The sequence below is a fragment of the Neopelma chrysocephalum genome, unplaced genomic scaffold (genome assembly GCF_003984885.1).
Source record: "Neopelma chrysocephalum unplaced genomic scaffold, ASM398488v2 Primary Assembly neopelma1_25, whole genome shotgun sequence".
Lineage (NCBI taxonomy): Eukaryota > Metazoa > Chordata > Aves > Passeriformes > Pipridae > Neopelma > Neopelma chrysocephalum.
The window spans coordinates 33,915,162-33,942,618 of record NW_020897694.1 but is presented as its reverse complement, the minus strand read 5'-3'; the positions used below and the strand labels follow the sequence as shown (position 1 = coordinate 33,942,618).

The 27,457-nt window shown below is 42.2% G+C and overlaps 1 protein-coding gene across 1 annotated transcript in view; it reads left to right on the top strand.

The window, feature by feature from the left end:
• The first annotated feature begins 16,566 nt into the window (after positions 1 to 16,566).
• The window catches only part of GABRA5 (gamma-aminobutyric acid type A receptor alpha5 subunit), a 52,651-nt gene continuing 41,760 nt past the window's right edge, over positions 16,567 to 27,457 (top strand). Inside the window, exons 1-3 of the mRNA XM_027674840.1 lie at positions 16,567 to 17,125; positions 17,562 to 17,714; positions 25,816 to 25,937. Coding sequence (XP_027530641.1) covers positions 17,629 to 17,714; positions 25,816 to 25,937 — 208 coding nt within the window. The 5' untranslated portion in view covers positions 16,567 to 17,125; positions 17,562 to 17,628. The remainder of the gene's footprint in view (positions 17,126 to 17,561; positions 17,715 to 25,815; positions 25,938 to 27,457) is intronic.

Here is a 27,457-nt window from a genome sequence, read left to right as displayed (position 1 = left end):
TTTTTAAATTTTATGTGACTTCATCTGTTGATAGTCAAAGAACACTGGCGATAAAACTGAGAATTGTCCTTAATACTGCCTTCCTAAACCCAGAAAGCTGTGAACCTGCATAGAGCCCTAGGGTGCATTGTTGTACCCAAAGGCATGCTAGGCCCCAGATCTTCTCTTCTTGTTCTCTAAAAAGTATTCAGTGCCAGAGGACAACTTCTCTGCTGCATCCAGCCTCTGAGCTGTCACTTAGCCCCAAATTTCTGCCTAACACTTCAATATTTAGAAGCGTGCTTAGGTATGAAGATACAGAAAATTCATGTGAAGAGGAAAGGAATTGCTTGAGCACTCTGGCCATTCCTGCATAGGAAGCTGGGATGAGTGAGCATAGGGAGCTGGTGATATCGGAAGTTAAAGAAAATTTGGTGCAAATCTCTGTTTCATGTGTGTGGCTCAGAGAGAAAGAAGAGGCTAAAAAAAATTTGTCTAGGTCCAGACTTCAGGAGAGCCAAGATAGAGGACACTGCATGATGGCTTAGCATGGGTTCAGGAGCCATTTTGCTAGTAAATCCAATGGGTTGACAAATTTACTTTGGATTTTCCTTGGAAAGACCCTCACCATACTGTAGTACTGGATAGCAGCATCTAGCAACCACCAAAAATAAGTTGGTTAGCCTGAACTGTGGGCCCAATGATCTTTGTAGGCTCCTATGTTACCATCTAATATAGTATATGGGTCATTTTGCTTAGAATTAGATAATAGGAAAGCTTTATATGGAATATTCTAGGGGTTTTATTTCATATATTCATTAGCAGAAGTCAGAAGGTTTTACCAAGAAAAGCATTTATCTAACATCTAGGACAGAGAAATTAAATTTTGGGCCCTATCAAACCACACAACTTTCCTTGTAATATTTCCTTCCTGCAGACTTATAGAATCATAGAATGGTTTTGGTTGGAAGGCACCGTTAGAGGTCATCTAGTCCAACCTCTCTGCATTAAGGAGGGACATTTTCCACTAGATCATGTTGCTCAGAGCCCCATCTGACCTGACCTTGAATGTTTTCAGAGATATGGCATCTGCCCCCTCTCTGGACAACATATGGCAGTGTTTCACCACCCTCACTCAAAAAATTTCTTTCTTATATCTAGACTGAATCCACCCTCTTTTAGTTTAAAACCATCACTCCTTGTCCTATCACAACAGCCCTTGTTAAAAAGTTTGCTCCCATCTATTTTATTAACCCCCTTAAGTACTAACAGGCCACAATGAGGTCTTCCTGGAACCTTCTCTTCTCCAGGCTAAATAATCCAAACTCTCTCAGCCTGTCTTCATAGGAGAGGGGCTCCAGCCCCCTGATCATCTTTGTGGCCCTACTCTGGATCTGCTCCAACAGGTCAATGTCCTTACTGTGCTGGGACCCCAGAGCTGGATGTAGCACTCCAGATGGGGTTTTATGAGAGCAGAGTAGAGGGACAGAATCACCTCCCTCGCCCTGCTGCCAACACTGCTTCTGATGCAGCCCAGGACATAATTGGCTTTCTGGGCTGCAAGTGCACATTAATGGGTCAGGTCCAGCCTCTCAACCGCCAGCACCCCCAAGTTCTTCTTGTCAGGGCTGCTCTCCATCTGTTCATCCCTCAGCCAGTACTGATACCAGGGGTTGCCCTGACCCAGAAGCAGCACCTTGCACTTGGTCTTGTTAAACCTCATTAGGCCCCCATGGGCCTACTTCCTGACCTTGTCCAGGTTCCTCTGGATGGCATCCCTCCTGTCATTCAGGAGCGTCACTGAGAAAGATTTGAGCTCATTGCTGACTGTCCACTGAGGATTAATCCATCTGTTCTTGTTAGGTGCTTATCTATTTCCATGTATATATGTGCACAATTCTACACCTGAATTTGCTTTTTGCCCTCTCTTCCTATTCTGCTCTGCTAGCCAGCTATGCACTGCTACTATCAAAGAATATATGTAATGCTGCTATTAAAGAACATTTAGTTCATGGTAATGACATTTTCATTAGAAGGGTCTTAAATAGGGAGTAGATAATTCAATTTCCAGCTAAGAAAAAGAATAATAAATAAATGATACTGAAGCCATCTTCTTTTCCTCCCTAATGGGATGGTAATCATTAAACTTTTAGCCACTGGAGAAATGGATTTAAGGAAAAATTGCAAGGAAAATAATAAGTAAAAATAAGACAAATGAAATTACCCACATTCGCAAAGTTACCAGTACCTTGGAGTGTCTACATGCAATAGAGAGAATGACAGGGAAGGCTTTCACTATTTATGAAGGTGTCTGAAGGCCTAACAGCAAGTACTAGCAACCATATCTGGTTTCTTGTTTATTTTTTTTTAAGACAGGAAATCTTCTGAATGATTCAGGTCATTTATATAACATGGAGCATTGCTCAGGTTTTCGCGCTGTCACCCCAGTCTGGCCTTCCAAACATACCCAATTCTTTGCGTGCATCTTAATGAAAACACTTACACAGCAAAACTTCTATTATCAAGCTCCTTTCCACAACTAATTCTTGTCTTTAAAGCGTAAACCTATGTGCAGCCATAGCTGAGTTAAATAAGCCACAATTGCATAATTGCTGCTTGTGATCATAGATTCTGTTGAGTTTAGACATCATTCTTGTTATAACCTGGCTGCTATAGTTCTGGCTCATAGCTCTACAATACAGCTCGTGCTGAAGTAGTGGTAGATGGTACATTCTTTCTTCATTCAGGTTTTTCCCTGGTGTCACTGTGACCTTTTCAAAGTACCTTCTGTGATATGAAAGATGACAGTGATCTCTCATTCCCCTTAATCTCTTTCCCTCATACCGAGAAACAGACATTAGTGTTTCAATTTGATTTTGATTACAAGCATCAGGGTGCTATTCCAGGAAGATGAGAGTTTTATGTTTAACTCCAAGTACATCCAGGTTACAATCATTTTGATATATTCTAGCACTGAGTTCTTTATATTTAGCATGGTCCCTGCTGAAATTCTGCTTGTTGCAATTATGTTCGTCTCCTACCTGTCAATAGTAACATTATTTCAGTGACCACAGTTTTGGTGGGAGATCGTGGTAAGAGACCTTTTCCAATGAGTTCATCAGTGGTTAAAGAATAAGGACACTTTCAACTGGCTTCTCTTTCATGAGGGAACCTACATTAAACCCCACATTCAAATAATCCACATTCCACTTACTTTACTATGTTTTCTAATACCTAGGTGCCTCTGTGGATGTAGACCTAGCTGAAAGGAATCACTAAGCAAAAGATATTAAATTAAATTTAGGCCATCAGATTCTGTCAGACAACAATGCAAAGGGTGATGTACTTCTGACATACTTCTACTGAGCAGCAAGGCTGTGGTGCTCACAACATGCTAAAGATTTCTTCGCTGAAATATCTTTTACAGTAATCCTTTTTATATGCAAACTATTTTAAAAACTTTTTCAATGTAAGACAGCAGATGTTTAATTCATAAGTGACTAGAGGTAACAGCAATCCCTAACGATTATTCTGTGCCTGTTGTTTGTATCCTGCTCAGAGCTGTTAGCACTATTTGTAAAGTGAAAAGTAAAAACCTACAGGACAGAGTGTTGCAAACATGTTTCTACTGACTGAATCACTGCTATAACTTTGCATATGGGTTCAGTTGCAATATTTTCACATGTCCAGAGTAAATCATGTATGCAGTTCATAAGATCAGGGTGTATAAAGAAGCATTTATGGCAATAATTGGCTACAAAATATTTGCTCATGAAGATTCTTAATATAAGTAGCAAGAAAAGAATTATTTTAAGATATAAATTGAAATATCCTTTGAGGCCATATAGTGCATTGTTTTATGCAGTATATCACACTTAAAAACATCAAGCAAATGTCTAGAAATGTGTAGAGTTAGATTACAATAAAATGTGATCCTTTATTAGATACGTTGAAAGGCTGTAAGTATTATGCAGTGGATGATTCTGTTATATCAAGTCTACTGCAAATACCATGATTCTAATTCGATATGTCCTAATTTTGAATATAGCCTCACCAAATGGAATGCAGATCAGACTAACAAATCTATGCATACTCTGTCTTGGAAGAGCATCTGCATAGAAAAATAAGTATGACTCAAAACTGTACTCAAATGAGACCCATCAGTGGACTGCTTCACTAACACATCAAATACACAAACAATCACAGAATGGTTGGAAATGGAAGGCACCTCTGGAGATCATCTAGTCCAACCCTCCTGCTAAAGCAGGTCCACCTAGAGCACGTTGCTCGGGATCACGTCCGGGTGGGTTTTGAATATCTCCAGAGAAGGAGGCTCCACAACCTCCCTGGGTAGCCTGTTCTACTGCTCTGTCACCCTCAAAGTAAAAACATTTTCCTCATATTCAGATAGAACATCCTGTGCTTTTCTTTGTGCCCACTGCCCCTTGTCCTGTTGCTGGACACCACTGACAAGAGTCTGGATCCACCCTCTTGACACTCACCCTTAAGATATTTGTATGCAATGATAAGATCCCTTCTCAGTTTTCTGCAGGCTAAACAGAAACAGCTCCCTCAGCCTTTCCTCATAAGAGAGATGATCCGTTCCCTAATCATCTTCATAGCACTCCGCTGAACCCTCTCTATTAGTTCCTTGTCTTTCTTGGATGGGGAAGCCCAGGACTGGACACAGTACTCCTGATGCAACCTCACTAGGGCTAAGTAGAGGGGCAGGATTACCTCTCTTGACCTGCTGGCCTTGCTATTCCTAGTGCATCCTAGTATACCATTGGCCTTCTTGGCCACAAGGGCATGTTGCTGGCTGATGGACAACTTGTTGTGCACCAGGAACCCCAGGTCCTTCTCTGCAGATCTGTCTTCCATCAGGTCAACCCCTAACCTGTGCTGGGGAATGGGGTTATTCCTGCCTAGGTACAGGATCCCACACTTGCCTTTATTAAACTTCTTTAGGTTCCTCCCTGCCCAACTCTCCATCCTGTCCAAGTCTCACTGACTGGCAGCCTTCTGGTGTATCAGCCACTCCTCCCGGTTTTGTATTACCAGCAAACTTGCTGAGGGTACACTCCATCCCTTCATCCAGGTCATTGATGAAATAAATTGAACAAGACTGGTCCCAGCACTGACCCCTGAGGAACATTGCTCACTGCAGGCCTACAACTGGACTCTGTGCTGCTGATCACAACCCTCTGAGCTCTGCTGTTTGTCCAGTTCTTGATCCATCTCACTGTGCACGCATCTAATGCACACTTTCTGATCTTACCTATGAGGATCTTATGGGAGACAGTGACAAATGCCTTGATGAAGACAAGGTAGACAACGTGCACTTCTCTTCCCTCCTCTACCCAGGCAGAATGACAATACAGATCTCTGAACGATGTAATTGTAAAGGGACATTTGGCAGCTTGTTTTGCAGATTGCACATTCTTTTAACAGATGTGATAGCAATGGTCTAATAAGCAGTTAAATTGCAGGATAAACATGCTCATACTACTCTAACAAAGTTAGAATTGAAGTGTTAGCGTACCACCTTGTACAGTGGTCTTCGTGTCTTCATTCTTTTCCTTGCTACTTTCAACATCAAAAATGTATTTGTTACAAGAGGAGCCCTTTGGGGGAAATTTATTTGTGTGCAAAGAGAGAGACACTGTAACAAATTGAACAGGTTGCTTACCCTGAAACTAATCTGAGAACTCAGAAAAATGCAATATAAGAGTGGGAATATGATGGTGTGATCAGAAAAGCCATTGAAAAAAAAAATGAAGAGGTCATATTTGTTTTTCCTGGTTTTCAGACAGAAATAATTGCACATGAGGAATGATAGATGTGCACAGTCAAAATGCTATTTTTGAGTAAATTGTCCCTGTTCTTACAGTAGGGAACTAGTTATTATACCTAATCATGTACCTGCACAGAAGACAATTGCCTCAGAATAACATTATGGTGGTTGCCAAAATCAAGAGCTTTAAAGCTGAAGAACACTAGAACATAAATGGATGATGAACCCCTAACTGTACTTTCCTGTAAATCACTATTAAGATTTTTCTTGAAATGTGTCTTTGCCTCCCTTTTTTCCACCAAGGAACCCTTTATCATTCATTACACAGAATAAGTAGGTACTGATTACACGTTATGTACTGAATAAGCAGCTACTTAGAAAAGTAATCTTCACCAGCCAGTTAACAGTGCCTTATTTACTGCACACCCAAAGCCTGCAGTAAATACAGAATTATTCATTTTTTCATGGTCTTTCCTGGGCCACTCATCACTGTAGTATTTGCATGCCTCAAGAACATAGATGAATTTATTGCTGCCAAAAGATAGGAAACCATTATTATTATTCCCATTTTACAGCTGAAGAGATAGGGAGTTGCCTGGAGCTACACAGTGAATTAGTGGCAGAGCAAGGATTAAAATTCATGGCTTGAAACCCTGTGCACTTTACTGGAGACTGCACAGCCTTGCAGTCAGAGGTGCTGAGAAACCATAGCTCTCACCAACTTTGACTACCACTGCAAGTGCTCTGTAAACCTTGGGCAGCTCAAGCTGGTCATCCATAAAATAAGACATACAGTTGAAAGTCAGCTTCCAGAATTTTGGATTTATCTTCACATTAAGAGACTAATACTTCAGTCCAGTGTTTACAAAAGGACCTGGTTTACCTGTGCCTGGGTGAATGCCTTAGCTAGTGGGGTGCTGGTGGTTCCAGAGTGTGTAATTTACTTTTCTGTGGTGTAGATACCGGAACTCAAAAAGCTGTGATAAAAGCACCACAGTCCGATTTCAACAGAATGGCACTTTATGATGAAATGAAGTAGGAATGGAAAACTGTCAGGCTTAATGTCTCTTTTCTTGGATTCTTCATCTGAAACTGATTCCCTCCTGCTGTCTTGGACATACCCAGGATTCTGCTCCAGCATTCTCTACACAAAAAGCATCTGATTAACATTTGATGGCTCCAGTTTTTTTTCTTTTTAGTAAACTGGGGTAACACCAGTAGATCAAACTGCAATCATTCTAGTGGTCATATTTTATTTAAGCCACTGTTTTCTCTTTGAAGCTATTCTTTTGATCCTCTTCTGTGCAACTGAGATGCTATGTTTATTGATCATTCCCACTCTTTATCTGCTAAAATTAATACAGGTGTTAGCTCCTTGCATCCACAAGCGATCTGTTTAGAAAAACAGGTAAAGTTTCTTGTAGATAATTGACCAGCAGCCTGATCCATTCAAAATATATGGCCCCAAACTTGAAACTAGTTTTCAGTCGCTAAAGGTGAAAGGCAGGGTAATAAATCCAGCTTATCTTACTTACGCAAGGAGTCTTGTTTCTCAAAAATATGCAGCCAATAGAGTTGTTGTGGACTTTAAAGGAGGATCAGACACAATAAATGTGCCACCAGGGGACCTGGACAATGTGCTGCCTTGTCCCTCCAGTTCATATGCCTGTTTGCTTCCTTCAAAAGCTACAGCACAAATAGTGAAGGAAAACACTCTGCATCCAGGAATGAACTTGGATCTGCTACATTCAGCATAAATATGCTGAACACTCACTCATCCTTATAAAAGTAGAACAGTTTATGAGGAGAGAACAAGGAAAATCCATAAAAAATTCCCTATGGCAAAACAGAAAATGACTGCCCATAGCAAAGAGTTAATCTGACTTCCTCACAGCCCAAGGGAATGTCCGAAGCATGGGTTGAGCATGACTCCTCACAGCTATTCTTAATTCTTTCTGCAACTATATCCTCCTCTTCCATCCTACTAACGTTTTTAGAAATATTGAAACAAACATGCTCGTTAACTCTAGTGTTTGAGTCTACTTTTTTCCACTGACTAATACAAATTGGCAAATTTGAGCCTGCTCTGCAGTGGTTTTGTGAGCAAGCCACTTGCATTTTTCATTGAATAAATTTCTACTAAAATGAAAAAAAAAATGTCCCTATTTAATATTTGTGCCAAATCTCATTCTTCAGATTCAAACAAACTCTCATTGACTTAATCATAATTGCTGGGTCACACTCCAGTCATAACCTCAGCTGATGCATGGGTGTAGTTCTGCTGCCCTTCACTTGGCCAATTTATACTGCATGAAAATCTGGCTTATTGACTCAAATACATATGTTACTATTTTTATCTTTCTGAATTGTACTGCAATGGAACTGACAAAACCTGTTCCTACAAAGCTGTAGGAGTGGCATCACCTGCATTGGTGTGGTATATTATAATGGTTGCTATAGTTCAATCATTAATATTTAATATCCTGTAGTGTTATATATAGATCATTGTGAAATCTCCATCAATATATTTTTCAAAACAAGGAAGGCACTGTCAGGTTATTTCCTTTTCTTTTTTTTTTTTTTTAGCAGCTCGGTTCAATTTCTGCAAAAGTTAATTCTAGATAAAACAATTTAAAAACTCATTTTTCTTGGAATTTTATTGATTATATCACTTGAATCTATACAACAGAAGTCACATTTAATGGGATTCAGAACTGCTGAGAACATTTATTCCCACCCAACCCTTGCCAATAAATTCAGCCTGAAAATCAGTGCATTGCAAATCCTAAAATAAATGTAAGTTGTGTCTACAGATTTCCAAATGGTATACATTAATGTATTTTTCTGTAGCAGCAGCTAATTTTTATAATGAATCATTACAGGGTGACTGGAAGGCTTATGTGAAATTTTACGGAAGTGGATATTAATATTTTTTGGCATCTTTGACAGTTACCTATATTGATCAGAAACAGAAATAATGAGTTCTATCAGTATGCCCAGCACACATATAAACAATACGGGGAAATGCAATAAATATGGAAACTATAGCAGCCAAAAAAGAACTGAGTTCATCACAACAACTTAAAACATACTAATCCAATCTTATCTTAGAATTTACATAGCCAAAACCCAATTCATAGGTAGACTTGATATGTACATACATGTATGAATATGCATAAATATGTAGAGATTATAACCTAATTATGAGAGAGAGAGATGTATACATACATATGTATGTATAATAAAATTCAGAGATGTACTCCAAATGTCAAATAGATTTTGGTACCTCTTGTCTGTATTTAACCAATTTCTAAACTTCAAATACTCTGTCCTTAACATCACTTAGTACATTAGCTTACTATAGTCCTATATTGTCCATTAGTAAATTCACCTTCCATCCATTATGCATATTTGAATATATACTTAATAAAGAATTTACCAAAATTGATCCTTCCCTCTTAGTTCAATGAATTTCTGTGTTGTTCCTTGCAAGATTTGTTATCTCCTTCCTGTTATGAGGAATTACATGTACAGTAGCATATGCATAAAGCCTTGAATATTGATGGATAACTCATACGCTCTAGTTTAAGCCTGATTAAGGTCATATGTATGAAGTTGAATTGTTGTAGACATTCTCCACAAAGTTCTTTCTTACTTAGATGGGGTTTTGCTCAACTGTATCATTAAAGATGTGCTCTATCCTCACAAGGAGTGCACCATGCAGTGCCATACAGCAAAGATGCACCCAAATCACCAGACAGGAAAACTGAGGTCTTAAAGATTACATAAAATGCTACCCTAATGTCCCATTATTTTTCAAATATATATATAACTGCTACTCTAACTAGCTAAAATACGAACCCATAAATGTACCCATTTTGAATAAATTAATCAAAAGTATTTTATATATGATGGGATCATAAAGTTCTGATTCAGAAGTTTTCTGAGTTGATGCTCACTTGTGCGTGAAAAAATGCCTTAAGCTTACACAAGAAAACTAAAAGGTTTTAGACACAAGCATGTATCACCAATGTTTCATATAATCTACTTGAACACATTAGTTACAAGTATTTTACATGTTTAGAGAACACTTATTCATCCTTTACATTATTGTCTCTTTCTATGCAAAAAAAAAGTATGGTTTATATATTTTATGTCTAGAAGTTAAATTCTGGACAGCTGGAAGATCCAGAGGCAATCACTTGGGAATGTCAGGATACAATGACTGCTGCTGCTGAGTAAAGCACACAGACTGAGAAGACAAAACATGCTTCTGTTTGCTAACTTTGTCTTTTGAATACGGCTGCTTCTTGCTAGGCCTGTGAAGAAGTTTAAGTACACCTAATTGCACTGTAATTCCCATATTATTAGGACAATGTCTATGGTTGCAAAGCAGGAAACCTGTAATTGGTCCAGCTCAGAAGTGGACAAAGTGTGAACTTCACACCTGTATCCACTATGTATAGGTCCATCAAATCAATTTGTTAATAAAGGACAACAAATCTAAAACAACATCGTGTTATGAACTTTGATTAGCGACACCCTTATTTCAAACCTCCATCTACTTGCAATGCCAATCTCACTCATCCACAGTCTTATTTCTGCTAAAAATACTGTGCCAATGGAAGATTTAAGGTGAGATAACAGCAGGCCCTTGTTCATGGAATATAATACTCACAGAGGAGGTGACTTGCTGTAGTTTATGAATATGCAGAAAAAAACAGCATGTATCCTTACAAAACAAGAAGAAAGCAAACCAGAAAGTCACAGTTTATACTGCTACAAAAATTTGTAGACTGTGTGATTCAAGAGGGACTATTGTTAGGTAGACCCTCTCACCTCCTGAATCTAAGACTGTGAACTAGCAGTTCAGGATGCATTTCAAATCCCTTTGGCTTTTGTGGTTTGTATCTCAAGGGCAGACTTTGGCAGACTGTAGGAACATGCAGCAGATTTCACATCTGAACCTAGCAAGAATATGAATAAAACCACAATTCTTCCATGGGAAAAACATTTGTAAGCAAGTTTGACCCCATGCTCTGACTTCACGGTGCTATCCACTGGTGTGGAGGAAATTCTTTTTTCCAGGACAGAGGAAAAAAGGGCTATCTCACTGACAAGCTGAACTGATATGAGTGAACTGTCAAAACTTGCCTGTGTGCAGTATTTCCCTGCAAAGGTGCTGCAAGGGCAGTGCCAAGTCTGATAGACCCCACCATTAGCCCTGGCCAGGTGCTATTCATTGACCAGTGCTAGGCTTTCAACACTTACACTCAGCCACACAGGTGGAATTTAAATTGTGTAAATCTGGACCAGCTGAGTTAACCTGTAGGGAGGAGAGAATTGGTAAGGGAGAAGGGAATTTGGGAAAAAGATGGAACCCCTTTATATGGGTGCAGAAAGACAGGGATGTCACTTTAAGTAAGAGACAACCTTTGCTTTAATGCTCTAATCCAAGAGTTAGAGCATTAAAACATTACAAGGAACTAAAAAATGTTGGAAATGTTTTCCACTCCTATGAGTGGGAGACGTATATCTAGGAATCATTTCTCCGATCTAATGGGGCAAAGTATCCAATAGAGATAGAAAGTCATATTTCCTGCCAGCCACTTTTGAGAAATAGGGCTTCCAGCACCCAGGGCTCCAATCTTGGAGTAGGGATCTCTGTAAGGTACCTAGAGTGGTTTTCAGAAACACTAAAACTTAGGGCATTCTATAAATCCATGACAACAGTATTCAGGCACACCCTGAATATTCGCTCAGCTGTTAGTCTAATATGTGCAAATGGACTGAAGATTGCCCATAACAGACAGCATGAACTGCCAAAGACAAAATGTAGCCTTTCATTCATTTCTAAACTGAATGCATGCAAAAAGCAACCTGCTCAGGATTAGCATCAGATGAAGTTTTGAAGACCTTTGAACCTGCAGGTTTGGGTATCACAACAAATAGCACGCAGAAGCATCAGTGTCACTTGTTAAAGGTGTCGCTTTTCACAACCAGCTGGAATTTTGCTGGAACAGAGCAGACAGTCACCTGCCTTTCACTCCCAGTGGTGCCACTGATGTCTTCCGTGTCACACTAAAAGGGACCATCTCTGAGCAATCCATCCCAGTGTTACACTACCCCAAGCCACCCTTCATGAAACTCAGTTAAGTAGCTCCCTATTGCCACTGGGGTGCACAGAAGAAACCATCAAAACACCAGGTCCAAAATGCAGCTCTATCTGCAGTGTGGCCCATCAGAAAAGTGAAATGCAGTGCACTGGTCATGTTTTACGGTGTCCATGGCATTACAGAGTGGGCATACATGAAGGGAAAAAAGGCTATCGATATCCCTCTTTATCATTCAGAAATACATCAAATCCCTCGAAGTCTATCTGACTTTATTACCTCTCACATCAGCAAGGTTGTTTGTATCATTTCACTACCAGATACAATTCGGAAATAGTTTGGGGAAAGTAACAGAGAGTTTCACAGGTTGACATAGTTTTCATAGCTTCCAGCATCACAGGATGGTTGCGGCTAGAGGGCACCTCTGGAGATTAGCCTGATGTCCGACCTGAACCTCTCACCCTGTCACTTGTTGCCTGGGAGATTGGAGGATAATGGAGATTATTCCTGATGTCCAACCTGAACCTCTCACCCTGTCACTTGTTGCCTGGGAGAAGAGACCAACCCCCACCTGCCCACAGGTAATTGTAGAGAGCAATAAGGTCTCCCCTGAGCCTCCTTTTCTCCAGGCTAAACAACCCCAGCTTCCTCAGCCACTCCTCATAAGATTTACATACTGTTAGTGGGTTTCACTAAGCAGAGTCTGTCTCCCTCTTCTTCAGCCCTCTACCTTCAGGTATTAATACACACAGATAAGTTTCCCTCCTGAGCATCTTCTTTTCTTGGCTGAACAGTCTCAGCTCTCTCTGCCTCTCCTCATAGAAGAGATGCTCCAGTCCTTAAATAATCTTCTTAGTCCTTTGCTTGACTTTTTCCACTATGTCCGTGTCTCTCTCATACTGGGGAGCCCAAAGCTGGACCCAGCACTCACCAGGGCTGAGTAAAAGCCTCTTGGCTGTAGTTTTTACAGATACTGTTGCAGAAAGGAGTGAAAACAAGACTTTCACCTTTTGTTCAGATCCAGTCTCTATGTTGCGAGTGGCTGAGTCAGTATTAGCTGATGATTAGGGATTCCTTCAATGACTGATGAATTCAGACTGCTCTCTATTGGAAAAGGATTTGTATCACCAAAGTCACTATTCCAAGTGCTGCCTTTTGTGGAGTCTTAGCTAGGAGGCCAAAGGCAGAAGATTTCAAGAAAACAGGCAGTCCTCTCCACCCAGATGTCAGAAGTGAATTGTTTTGGTAGAAGAGAATATCTCTGAAGAGCCTACTTGGCTCAATTCTGACACCTTCACACAGTTCATGAGTTTTCTGTAGCTCTCCTGGAAGAAGGAATGACTTGATCAATTACAGAGATGCCTTTGGCTGCTGGCAAAACAGGCCATTTTCTAACACAGAGTGTCAGTGTTAGGGATTGGTGTGCATTTCCCAGTGAGCTCCCAAGTGTGTACCACAGTAAAAATCACAGCCCAATTTGCCTGCACTATTGTTTCAGTACCATGTAGAGAATGACCTAGCTCAAATACATTTGTCCCTACAAATAAGCAACGCTACTTAATGAAGTAGGGAGGAGAAATGTCAGAGAGGGACCACACAAAATTTCTACCAAATCTGAAGGAAAAACACAGTATGGAATGGCTGTGCCGGCTGTTGCTAAACACCAGCACAGAGAATAATCAACCAACCAACCAAAACATTTCCCTGACCCCAATAAAAAGTAATTGTTTTACATACTAAATTCAACATGTCCTTTCAAACGTGACAAGGAGGATAAGGATTACAAACACGGTGAGCGTGAATCAGAAAGGAGTGCCTGAAGAAGCGGAAGACATGTACAATACCGTTGCCTTCAAAGCAGCGATCTCTCCTATTGCTGGCAATAACTGCTATCACAGACCAAAGCCACCGTCCTGCCGGGATCCAGCCCGAAAACGTACGCGATCAGTGTTTGAGCATCCCGGTACGTGACACCCCGGGCGCTGCCCGGCTCCCCCGCGCTGTCGCCGGCCGCTTGTGTGGAGCTGTGCTGCCCTCCGGCGGCGGTGGCCCGAACAGCAGCCCTTGGCCGAGGTCGCCCACCGCGGTGACAGTGACACGGCGGGAAGAACGGGTGGGCTCGGCGCGGCGTGGGCGGCACCGGATTGCATGACACCCGCACTCCTCAGCTCGCCCCTTCGCCGAGTCAGGCGTTTTCGTGGTGTTGTTGCCCATGGCAGGGGGGTGGAACTAGGTGATCTCTAAGATTCCTTTCCAACCCAAACTGTTCTGTGATTCTACCATTCTTGTTTATCTCTTCTTTTCTTTAAGCTTTCCTTTAACGTTTTCTTGCTATTCTGCTCCCCTAATTCCTAAGCGCTTCCTGCCTTTGCTGTTGAGAAGCAGATCTGCAGCATATGGCTTCGTGGAGAAGATGGAACTAGTCAGAGGAACCGAGGCACACTTCTGCTCACTGGGGAGCTGGAGCAAGAGGCCATAACACGCAGCTCTTGCCCATTTGCACAAAAGTCTAGGCTTGTATTCCTATGTCTCACTTTTGTAAAATTATTTAAAGCTCACATATTTTTACAGCATCACCTATATGGAGATATAAATAGTTCATACCAGAAATGAAAGCACTGTAGAAAATGTGATTTAAACGCTCCTAGGCAGGAACATTATCATGAGAAACTACTGGCGCTTCATACTACTTTACTCAGATATTTTTAAGCATCCAGAAAGCTGTTCTGATAGCAACATTCATTCACAACTTCATATTTATTGAAGTCACCAAGGAACAACGAGGAACAACGTATGTCATTGGCTCTGCATTTAAGATCATAAATCATTGCTGTAAAACTCGAACACAGCTAAGCACCACATATAGAGCCATAGAACCATAGACTGGTTTGGGTTGGATGGGACCTTTAAAGATCATCTAGTCCAAACCCTGATAAGTCTCAAGGGAATATTGAAGAGGGGAATTACAAAGAACTGCCTGAGAAAATGCTACTCAATTGATACTAGAAAAATTATTCCTTGTTTACACAGAAATTCTCCCTGGGGCTACATTTCTAGTTTTGTTAGGTGGGAAAAAATGTAAACTGAAATTCCTAAGAACCTATTTTCAACTCAGACGGTGCATACCATGGACTAGGCACACATACAGCAGCACCCTCTGTGGCAATGAGCTACAGAATCAATACTGATTTCAGTGGAGGGATTAAATTCATAGGCCTTTTTTATGGATATAGGGAAAAGACAAATGCTTCATTGATCCATAATGTTCCCTTAAAGACAGGCGTTACCTTGTTAGATCTGGTAATTTAATAACCAAGTTTGCAGTGTTATTTCAAAGTACGATCACAGCAGTATATATTGCAATCATATTATCATGTGTAATATGCGCACGCTGCAAAATATTGTATGCATCCCAAGGAATCCCCGGGAACTGGGGCTCATTTCATCATACAACATCATACAACACTCATTTCATCTTTCACGTAGTTCAAAATGCACCTGCAAGCAGTACATTACATATGTGACGAACACGTAGCAAGTGTAAAGCTCCCATTATTGAGGATGTGAAGCAGTGCATCCATTTTTCTGGAATAGCAGCACACGCAATCACAAGGAAACCTCGAAGTTACTGCAAGTCTCCTGGAATTTTTAATACCGATACAAACCTTGGACGTCTAATAATGAGGATGTACAAAGAGAGTTTATGTTGTGGATAGAAAATGCCACTTCATCATTTAAGAGCTATGATGGTTTAGGTCAGGTCCATCGGCTACAGAAGAGGAGTATAGATACAGATCTGGGTATGTATGGGTGTGTGTATATATATGCAGGCTTATACATGTGTGGTGTAAGGAGCGTATACACCGGCAAGCCTCCGGCGTGGTGCATGCCCCTGCCTCAAGGCTACAGGACACCCGCAGGGCCAGGCTGTGGCAGGGGCTCCCGCTCCCCGAGAACGGTCGGTGCCGGCCGGACTCGCCCGGGACCCAGGCCCGTGGGACGCTCGGTGGGACCTGCTCCCGGGAGTTCGGCGCGGGGAGCCCAGGGAGCCGCTGAAGCCTCACGGGGCTGCGACGGCTCCGGGAGCGGCCTCTTCCCGGGAGGTCCCCGTCTGGGTCCCCGAGGGTCGGGCGCGCCCCGCACACCTCCCCGCGCTCCCGGCCGCGGTCTCGGCGCGGGGGTGGCGCGGGCGCGGCGCTGCAGCGGGGCCGCGCTTGCCAGCGGCCGGGAGGCAGCGCCGCCGCTCCCGCTCCCGCTGTCGCTCCGCAACTTTCAGGCAAACACCGCCCCCTCGCCCTCGTCCCCCCGCCGGCGGCTGGTAAGCGCCGGGCTCCCGCGCCCGGCCGGGCGGACGGAGGGCGGCGGGGAGCCCCGGCCGCGGACCCCCGGGCGGACACCGCCGCGCACATGGCCGCGGGAAACTTCGGCCGGCGGGAGGGGGGGGGCGAGCCCGAGGGCGTCGCGGGCGCTGGGGAGGGAAGAGGGAAAGGGGCGGCGGGGCGGGCGGGCAGGTGTCCCCGTCCGCGGAGCCCTGCGGAGCGGTGCGCGGCGCCCCGGGGCGCAGTGCCCGGGCGGCGGCGGCGAGTGAGCGGCGGTGCCCGGACAGGTGCGGGCGGGCCAGGGCTACGGGCGCTCGGGAGGGAGCGGCGGCCCCGCAGTGCCCGGTAGGGAGCGGCGCAGAGATAGCGGGACCCGCTGCGGGGCAGCGCGGGCCGGGCGGGGGGAGCCCCGGGGGACGGCTTTTGGTTCGGGTGTCTTGCCTTGCCGGCGGGGTGGGAGAGTAAGTTGTTGAGCGATATAGCGCGGGGGCACAGGATTCAGGTGGAAAATCCAGCCAATTCCCTTCAGGGTGTATTTTTGGGGTCTGTTCTGGGTTTTTTGTTGGGTTTTCAGTGTTTTGTTTGTTAGTGTGTTTGGGCTTTGTTTTGGTGTTTATTTGGGGAGGGGGGTTGTTGTGGTTTTGGGTTTTTTTGTTTGGTTTTTTCTGTTTGTTTTGTTTTTAATAGGGCACAGAGGAAAACGTTAGTGCACAATGCTGAAATTGGTGATCTGGTCGCTGAGGCAGGTATCCAAAAAGCGGCATTCACTGGAGCAGCTACATTACTGTCATTCTTCATGCTAGCGTGAGGTTTATGTGCCTTTGAGGGGAAGGTCACTTTTTACCCTCTCCCCCCACCCCCCCAGCAACCCACCCTCCTTTTGCTAAGCCGTGCATCAGCAGCATGAATTCCAAGAAGCAGTAGGTGTTTCTTGGCATTTCAACTGGGATTTTGGAAAGGGAAGCTGGGTATTTAATGGGAAAAAATTGCGATGGAAGGAAAGGATGCGGAGGCTGCACACAGCCCTGGGTTTGCAGGCATGTGGAAGTTGTTGAAATAGGTAAAGGGTTGAAATTGGCATTTGGAAAATGGTGGCTTTTTCTTTAGTTACTTATACAACAGATGAATATAAGGGAAAACTGGGCCACAAAGAATTTTTCCTGTTTGCAGTTTGCTGTCAGCAGAAGGTAAAACATGTCCTTGAAGACATACAACTTTACATAAACAGCTGATGTTTACATAAGCTTAGATAAGTTTGTGAGAAACGCAGATAGCAGAAGATGCGGTGTTAGCTGAACTCAGCTATCCCGCTTTTTGTCCGTGCAATAATTTTCAATTTTTTTTGTATTGTTGCAGCGTAAGAACAAAGTGAACAGCTGCACCTTCACCAAAGCAACCACCTGCATTCCTTTTCTCCTCTGGAATGGACAATGGGATGGTCTCTGACTTTATCATGATCAAAAACTTCTTCCTCTTCTGCGTTTCCATGAGTTTAGCCAGCCACTTTGGGTGAGTTGCCAATTGTATTTGAATTTTTGCTGTGGGTTTTTTAAGTAAATGAAAAACCATGTCTCTGTGTGGTGTGGAGCAGCTGAACAAAACAACCGGGCTTTGCATTTCATCTTAATGTGCGGGTGTCAGGGGGAAGGGAGTGATTTACTCTCCTGTTCGGATTTACCCTCTCCTGTCAGTTCTTCATGCTGTTGCGGGAAGGCTTGGAGGGCACAAAGGGCACAGACCAGGCCTACAGATGCTGAGTACTCTGACCTGGGTTTAGCACAGCCAGGGGCTGTGGTGCTCCCTGCTTCTGTATCTGTGATGCAAGGGTCTTGCACCTTTCCTCTTGCCTGATGGATGCAGGTTATAGGCAGTAGTGCAAGACTGCAACAGTGGGACTCGGTGCACGCTACTAGCTGGTACAGGCTTTCCTGGTGATTAAGCTAAGATAGTGACAGTTCAGAAGGATGTCTGAGTTTGAAACTTGTTAGAATAATTAGAAATTGTGTTTCCCTGAAGCATATAGCAAGGAATCCTGTTTTCTTATTTTGGCTTTGGATGCTTCCCTGACAGTGATATTCTGAAAGCTGTATCAAAAAAATACTGCAACTATAGCTCTTAGAAAATGAAAAATAATGTCAGAAACCCTCTATTTATATGTTTTTCCTATACCCAGAGATATTAAGAACTTTCCAAAATTGAGCTATGTAATGGAATCTGGAAAAAGCGTTTTGCAAGTGCTCAGGATACGTAGGTTGATTCTTCTTTGTGGAGGAGAACAATTATTTATGATTTCACCAGAAAAAAATGAATCCTCCCAACATTCTGATTCACAAGCACACCCATCAATTCCTTGCTATAAGAAGACACAAAATGGAGATGCAAATCAGTTTATGATTTCAAGCAAAGTGACTTGTTCCAGATTGGAACTAGGAGTAAGACCAAACTGAGTGATGACTGTCCACGCTGTAAGCAAAACTTAGTTTGGTCTCCAGCACATCTCCTGTGTACATAGACGGAAGGCTGTGACCACAGTGGTTTATAGGAACAATTGTAGGACTACACTCTACAAAGGATGCAAAGAGTTGTACGCTCATTTATCCACCTTGAAAAAACTTGATCCTGTTTCACTGTGGTCTAAGGGAAAACTCTCCCAGGACTTTGTGATAGAAATGAAGAGGGCATAGATAGTGTGGGAGTAATTTTAAATTTGTCTTTACATTGTTGTAATTCGACAAAGTATTTTCAAAATAAGAAAATCTTGATGACTGTAACCTTAAGTCCTTCTTGACTGTTCATGGTCCCTGCAGAAGGCAGCACATTGCAATAGTTGAGCATGACCTGCTTGGTATGGGGGGGTCTTTTAACTGTGTTTCTCCGCTAACAGAAGAATAGATAGGCAAGGATGTAAAAAAAAAAATAAATCCAAACCTAAAAACAACCCAAAAGCCAGAGCGTTTAACTGTCCCTTTTGACTCCAAAGCAAATACTGAATGAAGGTCCTAGGTAGGAATCAGTATAACGTGTAACCTGGCAGATAATCAAAACAGGACAGTTAGAGGAAACTAGGACACTTGTTTTCTGTGAGTTAGTCAAAAAGCTTCTATGCACTAAAATGAGATCATCACATAAGTTCCCCCCACCCTCCTTGCCCCCCATTTCTAATCTAGTAATTTTAGTCCAGGCCTGTAGAGATAAGCAGCTCCAATTCACTGCACCATTCACACAGTGCCTTAGGGCTGAATTTTGACCCTGCTCAAAAGACAGAGGATGCTCCAGTGCTTCTGTTTCAGAGGCAGAAGCAGTTTCAGAGTGTAATTTGCTAAGTGCTTTGGGACTGACTCTTCAGGACAGAACGGTACAATTAACATGTAGGCTGCTGTATTAACTGCAGGAATCTAATACTGATGACACTTGCTGTTGATAGCAGGTTCTTCTTTATTAGCTTCATCCATGTTTGTACTGTGCTGTTATATTGCAGTGTGTTTTGCAATATGCTTGATAAAAGTGATTGGTTGAAAGAGCACAAATTAAAAACCAAAATACAGGAGGGCATTACAGATGAAGCAGAGATTTTTCTACAGTTCTCCATAGTCATTCCATATTTATATTAAATCATAAATACAGTTTTTGCTGACATAGTCAAAGCCACCTTGGGGGATTTTGATGCACAATGCCTGGTTAAATAAACAGAAATTACATATCTCAATCTCCTAGGCTACTTGAGAAATCTCAACAAAAGTCTGTGATTAATGTTTAACATAAATGTGTAATGACTATCGAGAATTATCCACACTAATACGCAGTAGAGAAGGACTGTAGACAGAGTTGGTAGAAGTTATTTAAAGAAAAATCAGTGAATTAATTAAAATTCAAAGATGTAGATGAACTGAGAAGAGGATGTGAAGTCTTCCCCGCCTCTCGCTCTGTTGTTGGTATAACAGTTTTATGAGTTTACATCTGCAGAAACGGTCCAGCATGAGTCAAAGCTTTTTCAAGCTTGCTTGAGTTCAGCCTTGAGTTGTATAATGTTCTAGCAAGTTATTTTACTTAAGCATTCCAAGATAGTTCACAATTGTCTTAAAACTTAACATTAATAATAAGGCTAGAGAATGACTAAAAGTCAAATATAACCATCAAGAGTGTTTTCAGGTAAGACAAGAGACTGATTCCTTGTGGGCCCTCGGGGAGGCCAGGTATTGGCAGCCCTGTGAGGGTTGGAGCCATGGGTGGCTGTTTGCATGCAGATCTGTGTGAGACAAGGTAGCCTGTGTTCAGCTCCATGCTGGCCAATCTTACTGTATCTTGGCTCTTATTGCACAAGTCCCAGACCGTCCATGGGCACATCTCTGGGGACACGTTGGTGATGCACAGTCCTGTTTTGGACATGCAATTTCGGAAATCTGTCTGAAAGCCAAAACCAACAGGGACGGACGTTGTTCATGTACCCACAGTTTAGTTGCCATCTGCTAATAATATTTATAATAGTAGAAACACAGAGAACAGAAGATCCCAATTATATGTAGCCAACCCAGTATTTCTCTGTACACTCTTAAGAATTCAGTCCATGATGTGTCTGTAATTTCACATACTTCTTCTCTAGCTCACAGCCCTTATCACTAAGACCATAATCCTACTATTTAGGCAGAACATACCTCTCCTTTAGACCGTTATTTCAAGTTAGTCTCTGCAGCCCTAAGCAGTTAATTCTGCAGGGATATCCCTTTCCAAGTACTTGTGATGCTTGGGAGTTCTTCCTCATATTTTGAAAGACTAATTTTGTAAGAATTATCATATCTCATGCAGTCATGCTTGTCTGTTTATTTTTTTTATTCTGTTTTCCTTTCCTTCTCCATATCTCCAGATACCTTTTTTAACCCATTAGACAATTTTAGTAACTGGAAAACTAAGTGGGTGTCTAGAACTTCTTGGAGGAGTCAGACAACCATCAGTCAGTCCCACTGCTGAACAGAAGGCTATGGCTTCAGCATCTCTGGTTAGCCAGCTGGCCAAATAGCAGGCGTGTACCTGCCGGCCAGCCAGCACGTACTTAGTTTAGGAGAAGCCCTGGCATGCAATGCCTCCCAGTGAAGTTGCAGGTCAGTGACCTGGAGAGCTGAGAGTTCTGGGAGGTGTTTAATGACCGTGGAAGAAATTCAAGACACTGAAAGGGACATTAAGTTGCAAGGGGGTGAGGACTGTAAGATGTCACTCCATAAAAAACAGGCTTTCATCGCACTGCTCACAAATTGCTCTTTCCCAGAAGGTAGTAAAATACTGATCTTTCTAAATAAAAGAATTAAATTATTCTTTAAAAATATGAACATAGTATTAAAGCTTCATCATTTTAGTCAGTCCTCTCCTCTGTTTAAATCCCATGTGAAAGAACTGAATCTTCATTGCACAAATTCACAAAACATCAACATTTTTAGATCTCAAGAATCTGTAAGAAAGGGGTAGCAAGAGACTAACTTAGAAAAGTAAATCTGTTTCCTCTGATGTCTGGCCAGCGTCAGTATCCAAAAGTTTGCAAGTATATTTTCCACCGTGTTTCCCACAAACTGTTAATTTGTCTGAAATTCAGGTATAATTGCAATCCTATGAAGGCAAGTTATTGGAAATGCTTCTCTTAAGAGAGAGAGAAAAAAATACATCTTTCAGTAGCAAAATACTCTTCAGTTATTTTTTCAGCATTTCTTACCCTTTTTTTAAAAGAGGTTTTGGGAAAAATCATTAAATATCTACCATGCATTTTCCTCTTAGTACAACTAGACTACGAATAGTACCTGTATGATTTTGACTGGATGACAAAAAAGACAGTAATGTTTAAAATGATAAATGATGTATTCATTGGAAGAGGTAGCTGAGCATATTTAGAGAGTTATTATGTTTTACACTCATGGGCCCCTTCTGTGGCTTCTGATTTTTTCAGTTACCCTGAATTGCAATATTAAATAAATGTGATGAGAAGTATTCCTGGTTGATTTAGTTTATGTTCAATAATGAGCTTTAAATGCAATTATCTCTGAATTTTCTTAGCATTTTCCTAAGGTTTTTTTCTAGGTTTATTTTTATCCATACTGAAAATTTCTGCTATAAAAACATTTTTCACTGCAGAGAGGCAATAATGTGCTTACCTAGTAATATGTTGATAAAACTAAATCTTTAGCTGTGTGAAAATAATTAGTTAAGGGTAGCACCTGTTTCCTCTCTATTTGTAGAGCTATATAGTGTCTAATGTATGTATGTAACTTTGCAAGTACTATAAATGTCTTGTGTCATAACATACAATCTCAGACCTTATTCCAAAACATGCATTTCACCAGCAATCTCAATAACAGAAATTAAATACTAACTTTCTGTGAAAGAAAAAGTAACATTTACACAAGAGCAAACAGCAATCTATCTACAAATGCAGCTTCCCATCATACTGTCATTTCACTGAAATTTAGCATCAGGTGCCTTTTTTTATGGGTGAAGCGATCTGCCAAATCAAATTTGGATTGCAGTTTTGCAGAAGTGCAGACTTTTTGTAAGTCTTCACTGTAGTTGATTCTCCATCTTTTTCCTCTATTAATTAGCTTTTCTTGTGGAGATATAGAATTATTTCAGTATATGGGGTGTGTGTACTATTCTTGTAAGAGATGTACATAGCTGAGATAGAAGGAAGCAGCATCAATTGCTCTTGTTAGATTCAGAGGAGCAGTTATGAGAACTAAGCGTATTTTGTTCTATCCCCACAAAAATAGTTCAATGGAAATCTTCCCTCTGAGTTCCATTGGCTTTGAATTCAGCCATAAGCACTAAAAATAACAAGATTTTTCAAGAGCAGAAAAATAAGTGAACCCCTGTGTCCTGTGCCCCCAGCACCATAATCTTTGCAATAATCCCAGCTCTACATTTGGCATCCCTTGTTCTCATCTCGCATTGCAACACCTACATTTTACCTCTGCTGTCCTTTTCTCCCAGGATCTTTCCTAATCACCCTGGAAGTCTCCTCCATATCTCTTAATTATCAGAGAGGAGGGGGGCTGATCTTGCTGAGGCTGTTTCTGAGCTACATGTATGCTGAGTGGCCCAGTCAGGAAGCCAGAGGGAATAGATGACTGCTAACTTTACATTTTTACTTAATGAGACACTAATTTAGATTGCTCTCCCCTTGTCTAGTCACAGCTTCTCATGAAACTTGTAGGAATGAAATTAAGTTTGATCTCTCCACTCCTTTGTCAGACGCAGTGGAAAATGAAAATGGGTTCCTACGCTGATACGGTGTAGCAGGCAGACAGCATGATGCATATCTCTTTCTTATGAAAAAAAGAAGATAAAATAGATGAGAAAAGTTGAAAATGGTATTCTAGATGTATTGGATTTTTGTGGTTTGCACTAGGATTTTATCAAAGTGTTTAGTTATGGTCGCTGCATGTAAAGAACATCTGTAACTTCTGTCTCCTCTTTGAATTCCTTTACGTTCGTTAGGCTGCTACTTGTAAATATTCACTTTTATGTGGTGAATCCCTTTGATTACAGTTGACAAAAAGGTGTACAGTCTTTTATCTTGAATGGTCCAGCATGCAAGGATGGCTAATGTTTATGTAATCAGTTTACTGTGCTGGATTAATTGTTTTTCATTGAAGTCAAACATGTCCATGATCTTTTCTGCCTCAGTTGCTCACTGGAGGTTGTGGTCACAGCATAAAAAACAGAATTAATTTGGTCTTTTGACCATGGAGAGATGAATGGCCTGAAAAATGGTCAAGATCTGTGGCTATGCCTCCACCTGCATTGAAGGGGAGATCCTTGATGGCCTTAGGCTCTGCAGTGTGGATCTTGCTAGCGTTGCAGCAGTGCCAACTACACTCAGACCGCAAGGAACATCCTCAACCAGGCATTTGCATGGGCTTTGGTGTTTCAGGGAATTGGACCTGTGCTCCCACTGCCTGGCCTTACTCCCCTGTTCTGAGAGGCTTTGCAATCCTTTCCATTTTCAGCAGAAGCACACAAACTGTCAAGGACTGGGGGTCCCCGTGTCTGTGAGAGGATATGTGTCCAAGAGCAGCTTGTTCTGAGCCAGGTCTGTTGTAACTAAAACTTCCAGATCCATTACATGGATGTCAGTGAGGTCCCATTAGTCCCATTAGTGGTCCTATTAGTCCCATTAGTCCCATTTCCATTAGTGGAAACCTTGTGTAGGTAAAACCAAGTTGAGGTCCCTTCTTTCTTTGTATGAATCCTGTTCTGCGAGGTAAGCCAAACACATATGTTGCAACCATTCTGTAAGGCAAGCTGTTCAGAGACATGCTCTGAGCTTCTCTATTTATTTACTGATTTATTTCCCTGGGGACTGGTAATAAATGAACATGGATTTCATTTATTTATTTATTTGTTTATTTATTTATTTATTTACTGTCTCCTGATGACTGGCATCGAGTTCAGGTTGCTGGAGCATAAGCAATTCCTATCTGCTGACAGTGGGCACGAGGCAGAGTATATGATTCCTAGTGGGCCTATGTGCCCTTTCTCAGCTGGAGCATTTGTTGGTGATTTCAGCAGAGGCTGAATCTTGAATAAGCACCAAGTGTGAGGAAACTTGCTGTCTTAAGAAACGTTCATTGCTTCTGCAGGTGAAGCATGCTTATGGATAATCTCCCATGTCTATTCTTTAGGTAAGCAAAGGCATTAGTAGGCAGGGGATTCTCCTAAGCATCTTTAAATGAAAATCAAACAGATTTAAAAATGCAAGTTTTAGTTGTGCTGTGAGCTGTGAGCAGCTTCCTAGGTCTGAGCCACGGATAAAATGATGAAATAAAAAAGAGTTCAAATTAAAAACAAATCTGGCCCAAAAGATATGAAATGTGGCCCACTACACAGTGACGTTATTTGCATACTACAAGGGAGAACTAATTTATGCAAAAGAAAGAGGAGGAGTGAAGAACTGTGTTTTCTATGCAGCAGTATGTTTTTCAGATACCCCAGTAGTACCCCAGTGGGATTTTTGAATGTAGTGGGAGTTTGTTATCCTCAAATAAGGTTAGAGTTCATCCTTTGTTCTGGCAATAAATTACATAAATTTTGAAAATTAAAAGCTGTTTGGCATTTAAAGATTAGACAGTACCGTCAGGCAGACTTGAAGGTGCATCCCCAGGGCAAACCCATGCTGCTCATGCAGCTCCACTGTCAGCTGGTGTAGTTCCTAAAGAATGGAGAGCTAACCTGGTGAAAACCAGTAACAGCTTTTGCTGGCCCCATGAGCTGATCTTGCTCCCTCCAGGGGATGGAGAAATGCTAGCACTTGGGAAATGGTGGACAGGGCAGCATGGGGGACCTGTGCATTATGGACAGAGGGTCAAAGGGCTCAGGTGTCCCCTGATCCAGCACCCCAGGGTTGTACCTCCATGGCATGGATTCTTTTTCGGATCCTCCTCCAGGGAGAGCTATTTAGGATTGCTTATAGCAGTGATGAAATCACCGCAGCTCCCTGTGCTACTCAGCTGGAGCAGCAGGAGAGGAGAGAGGCTCAGTGGCTCCATTGCTCCATTGCAAAGTTCCCTCGAGACTGAAGCCCCTTGAAACCAGCATGGCTTTTGACATGTTTTCTTTCATTTGCATAAAATAGCTTCTCACAAACGCCAACAGCGTCAGGAAAAGAGGACACCAATGACAACATCACTATATTCACCAGGATCTTGGATGGTCTGCTGGACGGCTACGACAACCGACTGCGCCCAGGACTGGGAGGTAGGATAACGCATTGGCTGTGGTCGGTCTGCTGGTATACAGGACCATCATCTATGTGATGCCCTTTCAGATGGGTACCTGCTCTTGGCCTTGATGAGGGAGTTGTGTTTGATTAACTAAACTAAGTCCAGAAAGTAGATTTGTCTCCTAGCAAATGGGCCACAATAAAAAAAAATCACTGAAAGTTGTCTTCCTTCAGTCACTGAGGTCATCTGAGGTTGGGTTAGGAGAGCATCTGCGATACATTTTTTCTGTAATTGGATACAGATTGGGTTTTTCTTTCTGGTACTTCCTAAGATGAGCAAGACAATATGCTAGCAGGTTGCTGCAAGGTTCCCTTACTGGTCAGCCTACATAAAATTATGCTGGTGACACATATCTCTTTTAAAAACAGATCCCCCAAACATTCATTTTTAGACAAGTACAGAAAATCTGTATTGATATGTCATTTTGATAACCTCTACAGCAGCTATTTTAAAACCATAGCATGTGAATGGTTGTGAATAGCATGTGAATAGTTGTGAATAGCATGTGAATAGGTTGCCATCCTAACCTTGTTGAGCCCTCCTTCAGCTCTCTATCCCCCAGATTTCTCTCATCTTCTACCCATGTGTAAACCATCTGTTATGTTTCTTCCTGGCCCTTTTTTAATCTGGCTACCCCCACCCCTTCCTCTTGTGAGACCAACACATTGCTTTCATCCCTTTCTCTCCTTCTCCTCTCACTTTACACAGAGATGCTTGAAAATAGGGCTCAATGCTCTTATCTTATATAACGAACTTCTGAAATTTCTGCCCTTAAATTAAATTAGTACTGGATTTGAAAAGATGCCAGAAGGACTTAGAGACTTGAGGGCAGAAATAATTTCACCTAATTTTGGACATCACTAATATAGATGTCTGAAATTGGGCAGATCACCCAAGCCAGCAGAGGGGAATAGGTCCTTCCAATACACTTCATCTCACCCTATAGTAGGAATTGAGTAAGTGCCGGCAATGTGTGCTCACAGCCCAGCAAAACCAATTGCATGGTGGGATGTGTCAGAACAAGGGTGGCCAGCAGGCTGAAGGAGGTGATTCTGCTCCTCTGCTTTTGTGAGTACCATGTCCAGTTCTGGGGCCCCAGCATAAGAAGGACATGGACCTCTTGGAGTGAGTCCAGAGAAGGTTACCAAGATGATCAGAGGGCTGGAGCAACTTTCCTGTGAAGACAGGTTGAGAGAGTTGGAGTTGTTCAGCCTGGAGAAGAGAATACTCTGGGGAGACGTTATGAAAGCCTTCAAGTGCTTAAAGGAGCTTAGAGCAAAGATGCAGAGGGGCCCTTTATTGGAGAGTGTAGTGATAGGACAAATGTGTAACGGTTTTAAACTGGAAGAGGGTAGATATAGATTCAGTATTTGGAAGAAATTTTCATTGTGAAGGTGGTGAGGCACTGGCACAGGCTGCCCAGAGAAGTTGTGGATGCACCATCATTCAAGCATTCAAGGCCAGGCTGGATGGGTCTTTGAGCAACCTGATCTA